The sequence below is a fragment of the Brachycentrus maculatus genome, unplaced genomic scaffold (assembly GCF_059751285.1).
Source record: "Brachycentrus maculatus isolate JH-2025_06_01 unplaced genomic scaffold, ASM5975128v1 h1tg000150l, whole genome shotgun sequence".
Taxonomy (NCBI): domain Eukaryota; kingdom Metazoa; phylum Arthropoda; class Insecta; order Trichoptera; family Brachycentridae; genus Brachycentrus; species Brachycentrus maculatus.
This window is the reverse complement of record NW_028280903.1, coordinates 245001-263900: the sequence shown is the minus strand read 5'-3', so window position 1 is coordinate 263900 and position 18900 is coordinate 245001. Positions and strand designations below refer to the sequence as shown.

Sequence of the window (18900 nt, the reverse complement as noted above, 5' to 3'; positions counted from 1 at the left end):
CCACTCAGTTTTGAAATTTTGGCTATAAGCGATTAAAAAATACTGGAAAAAACTCTTTTTCGTGGTTATAATTAAAAACAAAAAAATAAAAATGAAAAGTATCATAGGTCAGTTCCAACTGAGATATGAACGCGGTTGGTAAGATACCTACTGATATTTTTATTTGATAGTTGTTTGATAATGCCCTAACAAGGCGAAATAATTGTCAAGATTTTTTTAACATTAAGTTCTTTTAAACATATGTTTAACTTCAACAAGTCCTTCTCACTACCACGAAGTCAAACACATTTTTTTAAATATTTTTTTTTATTATTTTGATCAGTAGATGAAAATTAATTTTATTGTTTGGGAACGAATAACTGAAAGTTTAATATTCGTTAAAATAATCTAGTAATTTGACGTTACCAATTATTATTGTATGTTAAAATGTGTAGATATTGTGTACTCTTTATCAAAAACCCGCATTATTTTGATTTTGTTAATGCACTCGTACACTTACATACATGAGAGAATTGTACTTTTTATCATATCAAGGTTTTTATGTAATAAAATAGTCGTTAAATTACCTATTCGTATAATAAATACTAACATGATCAATAATAATTATCTACACGTCGCTGTCATTTTAACAGTATTTAAGTATGTACTAGTACAATCTATGAATTTACAATTAATGAAATGGGAATAATTAAAAAAATATTAATGTCTTAATGATTTCTTTATTTATTTTATTATTTTTTTTTTGATATCTCATCAAAGATGAAGAAGAATATGGAAGTCTGGGCATTTACGGGGCTTACGACCGTCATAGGCTGGTTTAAGTGATCACTTTACACACGTGTAACATTCACCAATTCTACCCAATTCACGAAATAGACAACTATTCAAATTCTTGGAAGTTCTATAAATATGAACCAATTTTGAAAAGTTGTTCTTGAATCACTAGAACTTTACTAGAGACATCTATTGGTGACATGAAAAGAAGCTTTTAATTGAGCAGAAACTCTTATATTAGTATGTGAGGTCCGAATCCTGGATTATAATCACGAACATGAGAAACGCCAATAAAGTAAAACATTACTTCATTTTATCGATAATGCTTTTCTCAAAAACCCATAATATGTAATCGTTACGAATATTTTTTTTTCTAATTAATAATTTATTTTCTATGCTAAATAATTTATATTCAATTTTATTTTATTTTAAACGAGGAAATTTTTTTCAAACAAACGACCTCTGTCGTTTACATAAAATAATATTTCCAACGCACCATCTATGGGCAGAAACTGTAATCATTATTGAATCGTCGGGAAATTTTCATTAAAGGCTAGACTGTATACATTCAGATAAGGTTAATATATTTTTTTTTAAATTATAAGTTATATACGAGTAATGAAACATAAAAAAATGTCCTAATATTTTGAGAACAAAGTCCAAATTTTTGCACACAAATTCTGAATTAAAAGTTGTTTATAAATATCAAGATTTCTTTTGTAGGTTTTTGCTGATAAAAAATTACTAACTTCAACCACAGATATCAAAATAAGGTGCGAAAAATCTTTTCAGTTAAAGAATAAATACAACATTCGAAATTTTATGTAATGTGGAAATCTATCATGGTGAAATAATAATATAAATTGATCACTTAAACCACCCAATGATAGGTCGTAAGCTCTGTAATAGCTGAGACTTATTCTTATTTATCTGTTTTATTTATATGTTTTTTTCAATAAAAAAAATTAAAACAGATTTTTTTTAATTGTTATTTCTGGGTAGATTATGAGAAACAAATGTATACATATATAAATGTAACTCTGTTTTAAGATCGCTATAAATATTTTATTATAACTTAATAATAATATCTACCGATTTCGAAGCTAACCGCTTCTTTATCAATACTGATAAATACTATTATTAATCAGTCTTAATAAAGAAGCGGTTGGTTTCGAAACCGATAGACGTTATTATTAAGTCACAATAAAATATTTATTACTTATAACCCTTATCCGCACCCAATGGTGCATAGGGCACAGCATCGAATTGACGTAGTTTTATCTTGATCATTATTTACATGAAGGCAAGGTGATCACTCTTGCGCTTCAGGAACCAGTCCAGGGTAATATTTAAAAAATATTACAGTGCAAAATCACTAATATTTATTTCAACCCCCTGGGAATCGAACCCGGGACCTCCAGCACGGTAGCCAAACACGCTGACCATTAACCACGGAGGTGGACCTAAAATATTTATAGTGATTTTAAAACAAAGTTACATTTTAATTTTAAATTGGAAAATCACAAAGTTACTTCTTCAAATCTATTTTATAAATATTTTACATATTACATTATTGCTACCAGGATTTTAATAAATGTATGAGTATATACTTAAATATGATCATCACCGTAGACTTATAATTCATTAACAAAAATTATGTGGGCTAAATTTGACTGAATTGGATAATGCGTATAAATATCCGTAATATACCTAAAAATGATATCAAATACATACTACATAAATTATAACAACCGAAGGTTGCATTAATAAGGTTGAATTGCCTAAGTATCTACTGTATTATTCAACGGATATATTTAACAATAGTGTTTAAATTATAAATAAAACAAAATTTTCCTTTGAAAATTCATAATACCAGTATCGTCAAGTAGGAGATTTAATCACAATAAAATTGTGTTCAAATGATTGATCTCCATTAAAAAAAAAAAAATTAACCAAATACTTCCAATTTTTTTTTGGTTTTGCTCAGTTAATACCACTATGAAATAGTGGTATGAACTAGGCTATGAACTAAACTAGAACTATGGAAAAAAAATAAACGATGAAAAATAATATATAAGTAAAACTCTTTGTTTTTTTTTCTATCTTATGATGTTTTGATAATTTTGAAAAAAAATATTACTCTCAATATTATCAATATTTAAAGCTTGTGGTGAGTAATTTTATTATTATTTTTTTTTACAAAAATGTTAGTAATATTAGTTAGTATATAACCACTTTGAGATTTTTATGTCTACCGGTTTCGAGACGTACCCGTCTCTTCATCACATGAAGAATTATTTTAACGCTTTCGTAGTGATTATCCTGACGAAGAGACGGGCACGTCTCGAAACCGGTAGACACATCTCGATGAGTGGGAATAAACATATACAACTAACATTTTTGTAAACAAAATATTAAAGTAAAAATATATTGTTCGCAAATAGAGAGTTTTGTTAGAAATATGTGTTATTGGCCCTATGCCTGCTATCCGTGAAGACGCATCCGGTCATGCACTTGCAGGAACATAACGCAACCGATTGTAATGGTTCCCAAACATTTCATTGTTTTAACATCAACAGGTTGCATCACTGCAAGTTGTACCATTCAAAAATGTAACCAACACTATAAATCTGACGTTTGTACACATAAAAAGGATAAAATGTTGTATTCAAATACTAAATAAACCATTAAATATGGTAAATTTTAAGGTTGATTTAATTTTGACGAGTTAGATGACTTTACGATTGTACGATTTATGAAAACTATGTTAAGTGCATCGAAACACTTCGGCTGTCCAAACTTAAATCACAGTAAGGGACATTTTTTTTGGAGTACGTTTTTTTTTGCATTTTTGTACTAAGTAGAATCTACTTAATCCAAAAATGCAAAAAAAAATTACTACATAAAAAAATGTCCCTTACTGTGTTTTGAGTTTGGACAGCCGACTTGCCATGATACATTTTTATTTCTGTCTGGGAGTTTAAAGGGCTTAAGACCTGTCACATACTGGTTTAAGTAATCACTTTATACACATGTAACATTCACTATTCTTCCCATGATTAATAACCAAATTACTCAAATTTTCCGATACGTCGTATCATGTGCGAGTTCACGACAGAATCTATGGTCGATTTGAGTTATTTTTATTTAGCTAAGACTCTTTTGAATGTATACAAGATCTTAACCGAGTTATTTTACATACTGGGAGATGCCTGAAAATATGAATTTAAATTATTTTACCACTTATAATTTGACTTATACTTTGTTCACAACATTTTGGGTGTGTCAAAATCCTCCTCCACAAATCTAGGTTTCTCCACTTAGGAGTCATTTTTACATTTTAAATGTAAAAATAACTACATAAGATTCCTTTATATTAATTAATAAAAAGAGTATCATATGAATAACTTTTCTTAGTAAATAATTCAAAAACATCATTATTTCTTAGAATTAATTACACTTAAGTCATTAGATCACTTCAATATGTTCTTTTTTGGGTTAGTAATCGGAAGGAGAAGAACAATTCTGCGTGAAAAAAGATTTTCGTACTAACATATGTTGTTTATGACAAAGAAATGTTATTTAAAGAAAATGACGTCTTAAATTGCAGTATTAACCTTTGTTCCGAATTATCCCTTCATACCGTTAGTACCTACGCATCTAGTAAAGAGATTTCAAGTACCTTTGTACTGCACGTGTTGAACAACCATGCGTGAAGTGAGTCACTCTCTACTTAGAGTCCTTTCACCTCTTTATGCCTTATGGTACCCTGCACGTTGTTTCCCCCATAAACGTTTATTTAATTACTTTTAGAGCTTTTATCTACAATTCCGCTGTTTTTACATAGATTGTAACAATGCAAATATCATCCCAACCGTACATCTGGACCAATTTAAAGTTACTATGGGCGCCTGAGGGGCAAGGAGAACGTTTTCAACAAGATGTGATGGACTTTGAAAGACGTTACCAAGATCAGTTCAATGTGAATATGATGGTAGATTAAATTTTGAGTTTAATACGCGAAAGCCCATACAAACATAATTGAGAACTACTAGAAATTCTTTTATTAATATAAGAGTTTCTGCTTAATAAAAAGCTTCTTTACATCTCACCAATAGATTTCTCTAGTGAAGTTCTAGTGATTCAAGAACAAGGTTTCTAAATTGGTTCATATAAACAGAACGTCCAAGAATTTGAGTAGTGTGGTTGTCAATAATGGGTAGAATTGGTGAATATTACACGTGTGTAAATTGATCACTTAAACCAGCCTATGACGGTCGTCAGCCCCGTAAATGCTCAGACTTCCATATTCTTCGTCATCTTGAAAATTGGAAAAAATGCTACAGTTTATACAAAATCAAACTTTGATCAGAAAAACTTTTTTTCTTCTTTATTTGTAGCATAGAAGAAACTAAAAAAATATCATATACAGCCAGACCCAAAAACCATGTCGACCGATGTTATAGATTTGAAAGTTTTTTTTAAGTGCAATGGTTTTATTTTAATTATTATGTGGAATCCTATTGCATTTTCTGTCATTGTGCCAATGGCGAACATTACCTTACAAATTTACCAGCGGTACCTTTGACCCTTTACTAACTTAATAAGCCAATTAATTATGACACGAAAATATGTCATATTCAACACTGACATCGTTAAAAAAAGTAAATTCAGAATTTCTAACACGAAAATAATTTGCTCCTAGTTTAATTTAATAAAGGGCTCGTTATGATTTTTCATGTCTAATATTTAGAGCGTGTCTTAAATTTGTCTTAAACCAGGGTTTTTCCAAATGAGTAATTATTAATAATTGACATGTCGCTTACTCCTTTCAACAACGTCATATGTCAAAAATCGTAAATTTTCAGTTATGCATGTTTTCGGAATGCACAGAAAATGTACTATATCCCAGCAAAAGCGACATATTTTTAACCTAATATTTACCTACTACAGGGCAGAAAGTGTTGTTTTTGCACTTTGAAGAAAAGGTATTGTTTAATTATCTTTTTTTAAGAAACTAAACATTTTTCAAATGGAGAAAAAATATTCAGGTTTTGCCTGAGAAGATCTATTGCACAGTAAAAAGTTCAATACTGGCTTGTTATTTATTGTTAATACATTTTATTATATCTTCAAACTTTAAAAACGATCTCCTGAAAAATCAAGTTTTTTTCATATATGACGTTGTTGAAAGGAGTGAGCGATGTCATTTTGACATCTGTCATTTTAGTCAAGTAACTCCTGAGCGGACAAATACAAATTTGTGAATAATGATTTGGCGCACTCAAAATATTGTGAATTAAGTAACCAGTCAAATTATAAGTTAAATCAAAACCGAAAAACGTGTTCTCAGACGTCTCCAGCTCAGTCAATTAATTTGGGGAACAAACTAATAAACACTTCGTGAAGTTTAAAGCAAAAAAAACTTACTCAACTCAACCATCGATGGTGCCGATATCTCACGCGTAAAATAAGATGTCAATTAAAGGATAAATACAACTTGAGATTTTAATACTGTGATTTGAAATTTGAGTAGTGTGATTTTCAATCATGGGTTGAATGGTGAATGTTGCATGTGTGTTATGTGATAAATTAAACCAGCTAACGACAAATCGTTGGTTTTGTTAATACCCAAAAATCCATATTCTTCTTTATGTAGGTTGAGATATCAATTTTTCACGTGGTTTTAAAATTGTATATATATATTTTTTCAATCGATTAATTGAATGTAATGAAATAACATATATTTAGTTTTATTTGACCAGTGACCAGGTTTCGTCGTAACTGACATCATTAGATTGGTCTGAGGTTTGGTCCGTCCCAGTCTGATGATGTCGGTTACTATAAAACCCAGTCACTAGACAAATAAAATATATATGATACAATATAGTATATAAAATGCAGTTCTTTATTATAATATATAAAATGCAGTTCCACCAAAAAATGTCAGTACAAAACTAAAGGTTAATTCAATTATGTATCACCATTCACCTACAGCTGATGTTCTTTACTAGCTTTAAATGTATTGCTAGCTATTTAAAATAAATCTAGACACGTACCTATTAAAAAATAAATGCAAATTGATACTCCACACAGTTTAAAGAAAATGAATAGGGGTTAACTGACGTCATACTAGTATGTTAAATTGATAAAATAATATGAAAATCGATAAATGCCCCTCGTAAAAAATAATCACCCACGACATGTAATCGGTCACCTTAAATATGTACGAGCGTTGGGACAAAACCTACCCTAATATCGATTATTTCCTCACCCTTATTTTTGTATTGTGCTGTGATAGGTAAAAATTGACGGATATTTCAAATTAATTTCATTTTAAAATTAAATGCTCGAATTGAAAATGTTGGTTCATATTTTGATGACGCTTTTAACATATTTATAAGACTTTGAAGTTTGCGTTTTAATGTATTCAGACAGACGTCAGACAGGGGTCAAATTCATTTAAATATTCCTATGTATATAATGTAATCCGTATAAAACGGTTTCCGGCTACGTAAACAATTTTCAAATAATTAACCTTGTTTGAGACAGTTTCAATATCATTTTATTAATATTTTTTTGAAACCTATATATTTAAACCAAGTTTTTGACAGAATGAATTAAATGAATTATGAAAAATATGCATCTTTATAATTAAACATTATTAAAAATTATGTTTTAAACACTTTAAAAATACAATCGAGTACCTACATACATTTTAAAAACAGTGCGCAACATAATATTGCGATAAATCGCAATGAATTGCAATTTTTCTCACTAAAAACATAAATCTTAAGCAAATAATCCGATTAAATTGTTATATTTCATACAACATTATATTCTATTCGGGCATTTTATATAAAGAACCGTGTCATTTCCTGGACAATTTCCTTTTTTAACTGACATTTGAATTATTTTGACGTTTGACTTGTCGAAGTTGAAAACGACAGTTAATTCATAAACCGTAGGTTTTAATACAAAAGTATGAAATATTATATAATTGATGTACATATTGGGAACACTCTCCTATATAATCAAGCATTATTTCACATAATTAATTTTAAAATAACAACAAGAAAAAAGTACTCACTCTTCGTTAGTGCTGTCTATTCTCCTTCTCCTCCATTTCACCCAGCAGTCGAACATTCCTTTCCTTAGGAACTTCGGTTTCCAACGCTTCTTGACTTCTACACTTTCGTCGTCATCTTTGGCATAAAATATTTCGTCGGTTTTCACAACCCTTTTCCTGACCGGAAGCTCCCAGTTTCCGCTCGCGGGCCTCTGAAGAATACTCTCCTCGCGAAAATTCAGACTTTTCAATCGCTTTGGCACATTGTCTAAATCGGGGCTTTCGATCACAGGATTCGGTTTACACGTGAGAAATTTAACTCGTGTATTAGATTCACTTTTTGGCGTTTCACTTATTTTTTCTAGTTTCAATTTTGACAGAGACTCGAAAGATTTGAATTTCCACCTGTCTTTGTCGGTCGTATTAATAAGACACGAAACCACTTTTCTTCTACACGTTTGGAACTGAGTATTAACACCGGCGAAGTTCGGTTTAGTGCGCAGGTTGATTTTATCACTGTCTGTTAAGTTTTTAGACATAGTCGCGAATGGCGAAGTCTCGCGCTTATTCCCGGCGCGTTTTTCCATCGGGTCTGCGCTATTTTTGTCCTCTTTGGAGCTTTTACTATCGCAGTTAGTCGCGGAGGGAGAGTGGGACGAGGAGGCGACGCGTAAATGTGCGTACTTAGCTAAAATCCTGTCTACCTCGGAGCTGTTTCGCCTTTTCTGATAGTTCCTCTTGAAGTAGCGCGGCTTGGGAGCTGTCCGGGAGAAGTTCACCATTGACCGGACTCGAGGAATCTTGACGTCGGCGTCGGTAATCGACTTCCGGAACTTGCTCTCTGCCGAGAGCCTATATATTTCGATAGACCTCATGATTCCTGATAATTCCTGCATATTGCTGTCTTGTGTCTGTATCACTTCATTTTGTAAACATTTAGTTATGAACTAGCGGAATGCTAACGTTGCTATGTTTATATCTGAAAAGGCGCATGATTTATTTATAGCAATTTTTTACTTATATCCCATGCCTGAGATATATAATATAAGTCATAATATAAGTCTAATATCCCATGCCTGAGATATATAATATAAGTCACTGAATATGCCCAGCGTTATATTTTATATAAGTGTACATAATAATTTACGGGGGAACTTGCAAACACCCAATTTATTAAGCGGGGGACCAGACGTGTTTCCACACAAATAAAAAGAATCTATATACTAAAAAGATATTTATCATTTTTTATGAACTCCTTACCTTTCGAAAACACTTTTCTTTTCAAACCCATACATTTATTTCAATTAAAACTTATTTTTTTCTACAACATTTTGAGTGTGTCCAAATACTTGTTCACAAAATCTAGATTATCTCCAATTACAGGAGTTATTTTCATATTATTTTTTGACATCTCATCAAAGATGAAGAAAAATATGGAAGTCTGGGCATTTACGGGGCTGACGACCGTCATAGGCTGGTTTAAGTGATCACTTTACACACTTGTAACATTCACCAATTCTACCCATTATTGACAACCAAGTGGTCTTTTAAGCAAACAATTAAATTACGTTAAATGTAACCTGGGTTCAAAGAAAATTAAGTTACGATTAAACGTTTATTGGGCCTTAAAATCAATATCATATGTATGTTTCAGGTATGCAGCTCAGACCTAGGGTTGTAAACAACTATTTAAATTCATTCTGATGAATACGTTTTTAAATACATAACAACCATTAACAAATAAAATTAGTAATTAATTAAAGTTTTGAAAATGTAAATCATCTTTTGTTAATACTCGTATATTAATAGAAATAATTGTTCAATTCTTATTTATAGCTTATATATGTATTTAAATATTTTTTCTCTTCAATATTTATTTAGTATTTTCAATATCAAAGACGGTGACAATTATGGTGAATGCATCGAACCACGAGGCATGATAGATTTTATGAAAAAGCATTATCCAGCAAATAAAATTATATTAAGTAAATGATGTGTGCAACATCGCTGAGCTTCCGTTGGAGAATGGAGTAACTTGTTCTGATGATCAAACCGCAACAAAATAATAGTTTATTTTCAATGCCGTAAACTTTCAATTGTATGATTTCCTGTTACTTAATCGACACACCTCGCGTCTCCAATACACTGCTACGTAATCAAACCTTTGTATAACTATGTTATACACTTTTATTACAAAAAAAATAGCATATACGTTTATACAACCTTTTTTTAAACCAAAAATAAAAAAAATTGTTTGCGACTACTGTCAATAAAAAAAAAATTAAAATAGGGTATTATCACTCGGGAGGAATATCTAATTTAACATACTCAACCTAAAGAGGATTGTGTAAGACTCGTTTTGTATTCATAACAGCCGATATAATCAATATTTTCATTCATTTTCTTTTGCGAAATTCGCTTTCGTAAAACGTTGCTTTCGTAAGTTGGTAAAGAATGGCGTCACAGAAAGGAATCCACACTACAACTATTGCAGATCTATAAAGCAGATACACAAATAGATACGCCCCATAGCACACCCGATGACGTAGAATTTTATGACGTATAGTGGTGTCCGTTTTCCGTTTTATTAAAATATCTCAATTTTAAACCTTCATATCTCCCTTACTTCTCTACAGATATCAATAAGAATATTACCGATAGTCTTGTGATTTTTCAAATTAATTTATTAGCCAATAATAACACATGAGAATGATCCATTGTGTTTGACGGTATTATATAAGTATAATATATTATTTTGGAAGATATTGATATAGCGATGTTATTATTTTTATCACGGTAATTTTTTATTTATCTGCAGCCGTTTTAAATAGCTAATTAGTGCTACCAGAGTAGAACCACTCTCTCAAGTTTTTAATCTTCTGTTTTTTTTTAAATTATTTTTAATATTAGATTGTAAAATCACAAACAATTATTTTTACCTTCCCCTCCCCTGGGAATCGAACTCGGGACATCCAATACGGTAGTCGAGCGTACTGAACATTACCCTATGGAGGCGAACAAACAAGTCAAAGGCAATTGTATTAAATAATAAATAAATATCCATAATTATCGCATATAGAAACGTCTACATGAAACCGATTTATTCCTGTTTTACTCAGATTATACTTAATTATATTTTTTTATAAACTATCAACAATCGTAATTAGTAAAAAAATTAGATAAAAACATTTTTAATTTTCACAAAAAACCTCAAAAAATTAGTGTCACACATTTGTTTTTCTTCAAAATCTTTTGCATTTTCGGGGTTCCACTGTGCACCTAAATACGTACCTCCCTACAAACGTCATAATTGTGTACCTGATAATATTTTAATGATTCGCAGAATTTTAACCAGTTTATTGATTACTATACATTATTTATTTACACTTGGGTAACCATGGCAACTAGTCATACCGGAAGTGTATCCCATTCCCGCGTAATGAACACGTGACTCACCACAAGATGAGCTTTGTTGGCCGCGAAAGTTGATTTAAATTTAGAAAATGGAATAAGCGAATATTTCTTGTTTTTTTTTATCTTTGTCGTCTGGTTTGGCTTAAAAGAGCAAATATGTAAACGTATTTTTTTCGTGAAAGAGTGTTATTTGACATAAATATTTACAATATTTGGTATCAGAATCTCGTGCGTTTGGCATTTTTAAACAATAAAACGGTATTGTTTGGTATTGGTCGGATATCGAAAAATGTTTTTCAAATACCAAATAGTAGGAATAATAAATTTAAAGTAACAACTTTTAAAGTCTTGAACAAACAAAAAATCATTGGCAAAAAGGTATTGCATAAAGAAAATATGAAGTAATAGTTTAGAGGTTTTAAGTTTCTGGTTCTTAACATTACAAAATATGTTGCATTTATATACATTTAAGGCATATAGTGTGCAATGCAACCGTAGTTTATTAGGATTTTCAGTGTTTGATACTGTCTTAATAAGACGAAACGCGTCACATGTCACATTTGTTCATAAAAGTAGAATTCAATCCAATAACCGTGTTTAATTTTGGATATATTACCCAACAATTCAATATGGAACTCTACCAACTGTCTGCAGTTGCGATAAATAAGTTAAAAGTAGCTGACATAGCTATTCAAGCAGTATTAGGATTTTATTTAAATTTCATATGGTAAATACCACTATTTCTTAAAATTGATTGCGAAAAGTGTTTTGATGCATTCTGCATCATTATCAAATACAGTGTTTGATAATGATACTGTATGAATTAAAGCTTGTATCACATTAGGTTTTAAAAGATATTACAAAAAAGTGATTGTTTATTCTAGTAAAGGAGTTATTAATTATTTAAAATACGAAACGGAACGTGTCATTCGGCCATACTATCCATGGGTGCACGATTCATGAAAAACTGATATACTTATCAACTAACCAATACATTAATAAACCTTTAATTACTAATTTTAAAAAATGACACGTATTTAAACACACTTTTATTGAATGTATTTTTTCACACAACTTAGATCAAGATTACGCTGGGCAGTTCTAATTCAGTGCCTTATTCACCAATAGGTGGCGGTTAAAATCATTCAACAATGATGAAAACCCTTTTTTAAAATGAAAAATCAACGACATGTATCCAATGAATGAATACCGAAAGGTTGATACTCGCTTTAGTCAAATTTATAAAAAAATAACTAGCACTCTCGAAAAAAGACTTAGATAGGTCCTTAATACACTCACATTAATTTCGTACACTTTTCACCACATCATATGCTTGACTCATCGTCATTGTTTCGCTTAATTCGCGATCTCAAAGCGGTCATAATGTAAACAAACGCGCGTGTAACACCAACTAATGTAGAATCGCACGCGATATCACTGGGGTGCAACTGGAAGCACCTTTATCTATGCGCGTTCTATCGTGAGATAGTGCTATGTGTTATGGGTATTGCAAGGGACTGAAACTATATCTACACTCAGTCATTGTACTCGGGCTAATGTTGATTTGATCCAATGAACCACAGGGGGAGTACAAACTCGCTAACCAGCCCAAAAAGAACGACATGTTTAAAAAAAATATGATGTTATACGAGTAAATGATATATATATATATATATATATATATATATATATATATATATATATATATATATATATATATATATATATATATATATATATATATATATACATATATATACTCTCGTATATAACTTGTATAGGAATATCTGAAGTTTTTTTCTTCATATTTCAAAATCTCCTATCTCATTTATCTGTTGAACTAACAGCAACACACGCTATACTAAACATTTCTCATGGCGTACAGCTTGCTTCTTGACAACGGTTGTGACTTTTATTTAACTGCATTTTTATTGTTTTCGATTGCAGTAGTGTTTCATCGGTTTTTAATATTTTCAATGATTAACAAGCATAATGAAATAAAACATATTGGAAATTTTCTGTTTTCTTTCTTTTCCATTTAACCACACTAATTCGCAGCAACGTAGGTGGGCGCAGTGTGGGGTGCAGATATAAAGTACATCTACTTTTTTTTAGTTAAAAGAACAATGTATGTATTGTATATTTAATATGAACCATCCTGTAGCCGGCTTCACGGATGACATGATATCCAGAAATGTAAAATGTAATTTTCGTGTTGATCGTAAGTACACTCTGCATACTATAGACAGCCATTGCATAGGTACTACCATTCTCTATGGGGGACGGAGCACGAAGCACGTGGCATTGTTTGGAAAATTACAAACCTTTGTCAATCAAACAAAAGTTTACCAGAAGCTTGGAATATTTTTTTTTCAAGTTGTGCAAATTTCAAATATTTGCATCTACAATTAAATAACTGGAATGGTTATATTAATCAGTGAAAGCTAAACTGATAATACACAACGTTCTTTTCTTCATTTATAACAAATTTATTCCATCACATAACTCATTACAAAATACCATAATTGAGTTTTCCCGTATTACATTATATATTTATTCAATTATAATGAATTACAATAGTTTTAGCCATCAAATTATTTTAGATCTGCTTACTCTATTGATGAATACCTTTTTTTATATGAAGTTTTCTGTTTTTAAAGACTTTATGGATAAAGAAAGCAAGTATGTGTTTGATGTGTTTCTTTTAAAGTCGGCTTTTAGTCCCGTTTTGTATTTTCACTTGCTAATAAGAACATCCGCCTCCGTAGTGTAATGGTCAGCATGCTCGGCTACCGTTCTGGAGGTCCCGGGTTCGATTCCCAAGGGGGGTAAAATAAATATAAGTGATTTTTTCACTGTAATATTTATTCAATATGTACCTGAAGCGGAGGGCTGATCACCCTTCCTTCAATTTATTATTAGATTAAAACCAATATTTTTAGCTTTTCCACTTTTTTATTTGACCAGCGACCGGGTTTCGTCGTTACCGACATCATCAGACTGGCGTCGTTACCGACATCACCAGTCTGATGATGTCGGTAACGACGAAACCCGGTCGCTGGTCAAATAAAAAAGTGGAAAAGGTAAAAATATTGGTTTTAATCTAATAATAAATTAAAAATGCAATTCCATCACGAAGTGTCAGTGGATAATATAAACCCTTCCTTCATGTGTAAACAATCAAGATAACACTGCGTTTATATGACACAGTGCCCTTTGCACCATTGGGGTGCGGATAAGGGTTTTATTTTTATATGTTAATAAGAACATCGGTAGTTCTCAAGGCTAGTCGTGTTTATATATATTAATGGTATAATTTAAGTGTTTAATTTTTATATTGTAACCCAAGTACATGTTATGCAACATTATTATGTTCGCAGATGATATAATACAATGGCATTGGTACAAAGTAAGTGATGGATGGTGTTTATATTATTGTTGTTATAACGTAGTTGCGAAATGCAAATGGTCTTAAAGGATGTAGGTAATAACGACTTGTGGACTTACGGCTGGCAGGACGTTCAACATATGTATAGTAGAATGAGACGCCTAGAAGACGAGTATCCTGCTGTGGGAGCTATTCAGGATCATATCCGTTAATGTTGATACCTATTTACAAATCAGAATGAATTAAAATTCACGTTCACGTTCATTTCCAGTAAGCCTTAAAGTGTTTTATGCTATACTATATTTTTTTTATACTGAATCCCTTTAATACGTTTTTTACTATATATTGTATGTTTGATGCATTTTTCTCATTGTGATATTCTCTTTCCCTGTTAGCTTTACTTCAATAATTCTTTCTACATATTTTATATTTTTCGTTAATTTCCTTAACTATTTAGTAATTTTTCGTGATTTTTAGATAGTAAAACGTATAAATTCAAATATTTTGTTTACATGTTCCTTTGTCCTGACTCTGTATTTATATTCACTACGTTTTTATATTAAACGCATCTTTCAGACTAAAAGTAAGACACCTGCGAGTATTACACTGTCACTTTATTATCCTGGAGCTTTATTACGTAAATAATGTTAAAAATAAATTCTAATATCTTCATATTTTTTACATGGTCATGGTCATGGTGAGAGTTTGGAAAGGTTATCTGACGACAACTATACAGTTCATTTTAAGACACATTGTCCCAGATAACGTTTAATGTATTTCAATTTATTGCTTAAAACACCTTTTTGTATTAACAAATTAAGTTTTTCGTTGAAATAAAAATATACTTTTGAAAATAAATTGCAAATGACAGGTATGGAGTTTAGAAAAATCTTTGTTTATTTAAAAATAAAAATGAAATCCAACAAAAACTCTTTTTTTTGGCGAAAGTAATATAATATTAGTTCATTTAGAATATTTTAATTAACATCTGTTGTGACGTCTTACTCTTAGACTAATTTCAGGAATGTGCATTTGTAATTCTTTTACACATGTGATTCCATATTTGCATAGTATTATGCGCTTAAAAAGATTACGTTATGTTTGACTTATATGACAAATGCTTGGTAGTACAAGATGACTAGTTTTATCTCGTATCAAAGTCTGTCGACAACCTTATTTAAATTATAGAAATATAAAACTTTTTGTATAAACTTATGTAAGTAATGATGTATTGAGAGATTCACATAATACTTACATACAAATCAACAAAAATAGAAAAATCATCGATATATTTATAATTTTTTTTTTAGGTTTTTCCATGTATGATAGTGAAAATGGGGAAGAAACATGTAAAAGGTTTAATTCTAGGTAGTCGAATATGTTAAAATCTATGGTTAAAAGTTAAAAGCCAAGAAGAATAGGAATAATCAAATAAACCGAATTAATGTTTTGAAATTCTTACACGAAATAAGTCAATGTCCTGGGAATATTCGTAATAGCGTATACAGATCTTAAACGTGTTATTAATTTCCACCAACTAAATGATTCAGGAAGAGTAAATGGATTCATCATCGTTTTGAAGAACAGTTACGCAATTGATGGATCTACCGTCTGCTTTTAATTACGATCAATTCGTTCTAAGAAATGCAAACCCATCGTGGCGCCTGATTGTAGAATGTACGGTATTACAAGTTTCAAAATTAGATTTCTCCTGTGATGAGTTTCTGAGGTATTCGCAAAAAAAAACATTACAGTTAAACCTCGATATAGCGGACTAATTAGGGGAAAGGGTGTCCATTAAAGCCGAAAGTTCATTACATAAAAATAGGTGTAAAAAAATCAAACATTTTTTTAAAAATGAACACTGTATTATGAAGATAGAAATCAACAATACAAAACACAAACAAAATACTAGTTATTGTCTTCCGACACTCGTCGTGAAGTGACGTTGCTGTTTGATATCAACGCTTTTGCTTTCGGTGATCCTACTTAAAAAAATTCACCAAGTTTTTTTTTGCACTTTTTACATTTGCTGTTTTTTTTAATTTTCATAATCAAATCTTTAAAGTTATGAAAATGTTGATAATATTAAATGACGGTTTTTTAGCCGTTATATCCGAAGTTTGTTAAATAGAGGTCCATTATATCGAGGTTTTGCTGTATTTAAAAAATACACCATTTGAATGTTGTAAACATATCCACATATCACTCACTCCTTTCAACAACGTCATATATCAAAAAACCTGATTTTCAGGAGATCGTTTTTAAAGTTTAAAAATATAATAAAATGTATTAAAAATAAATATCAAGCCACTTATTGAGCTTTTTACTATGCAACAGATCTTTTTAGGTAAAACCTTAATGTTTTTTCTCCATTTGAAAAATATTTAGTATATTTAAAAAAATAATTAATGAATACCTATTCTTCAAAATGAAAAACAACACTTTCTGCCCTGTAGCGGGTAAATGTTTAGTTAAAAATAAACCGCTTTTGCTGGGATAAAGTACATTTTCTGGGCATTCCGAAAACATGCACAACTGAAAATTGACGATTTTTTATTTATGACGTTGTTGAAAGAAGTGAATTATTTGTGTTTATTCTTATGACATACACAAATAATTCTACATAATATTTTTTCGCTTTGCGTTTGAAAATTGCAACCAAGTTATGGCAGTGTGTGGATCGAACATAGAAACTCCTCAACACTTTACCACGGAATTACAAACCTGATTATTTAATTTTCATGATATACTAATAGTTTACAATATTTTGGACCGTCCCAGACACTTATGTGTCCGACGGAGAAAAAACACAGGGTCTCGCAGTCAGGGGGGCTCGCGCTGAGAATATTTATTAAACTTTAGTAAGTTTGGAATGTTGAATTTAGCCTAGATTATAGAAAAATAAAGTTTAAATTAATAAATGTTATTTTACCTCTTTCAGATCAAAGTAAATTTAGTTAGAGTTTGAGATAAAAATTTACTAAATGATCTTTATAATTTCATTACTATTTTTTTACTGTAAAAGGTATAACGTACCAAAGGTTATCCCCATATTATAAATAATCAATAAAACAAAATCATGATGTTGGTACAAGGAAATTGCAATATTTTAAACATGCTGTAATTATCAACGAGTGGCTACAAAAAAACTAATGTTTATTCAACCCATTTCAAACATATCATCCGAGTAGTTTGTTCCCAGCTTGTTGCTTATCCAGACAAATTTCCTTGAAGAATTGTTCAAAATAAATTGACTTTAATTTGCCTTAATTCCTGTTACACGTTTCGCGGTAGGTACTGAGTGGGTTAAATGTACTTAAAGATAGTTTCATACATGGATAATATTTTTATATACCTACGTTTTCAAGCGATTGGTTTTCCTTATAAATATACATATACAATATAACATAAGTCACAGGTGAAAATATTTCAGAATTGTAATTTTTTAAATGAAACGCTTTAAAATATGATGTATTCACGTATGAATTACTTATAAGTAGCTCCATTAATTGATTCAGCAGTGACATTGTGGAAATATCTATTTTTTTTTTAAATTTAAATATTACTATTTTTTTAAACTAATCTTGCAACAACACAGTATTTAATTATGAAGCTGAATATATTCAAACACGTGTCACAGTAAATAACGAGATTTTTTAAAAATGTTTTCATTATTTTATCATTTTTTGGATAATTTAATATTATTTCTGCCTCCATATTATAGTGATAACCCGTGATAAATAAGTGGCTACAATGCTGTAAGTCCCGGGTTCAATTCCCAGGAGTTCAAAAGGAATCTATGTGTTTTTCATTCTAATATATTATTACTCTCGACTGGCACCTGAACCGTAAGACTGATTTCCTTTCATATACATATTTATCGACCAACTAACATTGTATCAATTTTATGCAGGGGCCTACTCACCATTAGAACTTTGATTAATGATATGGATTACTGTTTCAAAACTGAGTATTGAGGATGTATGTACATATGTTGATCAAGCTTGTGCTCCAAATTCTAAGATATATGATTGAAACACGTTCAATAGCACGCAGATGACGTATGTAAAGGAACTTATAGTGGAGGATATTTCTGTCATATGGAATAATTAAATTACTTTCATATCAAAACCGTTAACCGTAAATATTTATTCGATAACGAATCCAAATTAATGAAGAATTAATTTATTATTAGATTTAAACCAATATTTTTAGCTTTTCCACTTTTTTATTTGACCAGCGACCGGGTTTC

General features: G+C 30.5%; 2 protein-coding genes across 2 annotated transcripts in view; one reads left to right on the top strand and one right to left on the bottom strand.

The window, feature by feature from the left end:
* The window catches only part of stac (C2 and C2B_Munc13-like domain-containing protein staccato), a 110018-nt gene extending 97276 nt beyond the window's left edge, over window positions 1-12742 (bottom strand). Inside the window, exons 1-2 of the mRNA XM_088261175.1 lie at window positions 12557-12742; window positions 7865-8822 (exon numbers count right to left, since the gene is read on the bottom strand). Of these exons, the coding sequence (XP_088117301.1) occupies window positions 7865-8739 (875 nt within the window). The 5' untranslated portion in view covers window positions 8740-8822; window positions 12557-12742. The remainder of the gene's footprint in view (window positions 1-7864; window positions 8823-12556) is intronic.
* Window positions 1-18900, top strand: part of LOC148308752 (protein FRA10AC1 homolog) — a 104839-nt gene that overhangs the window by 63842 nt on the left and 22097 nt on the right. The window lies entirely within an intron of this gene.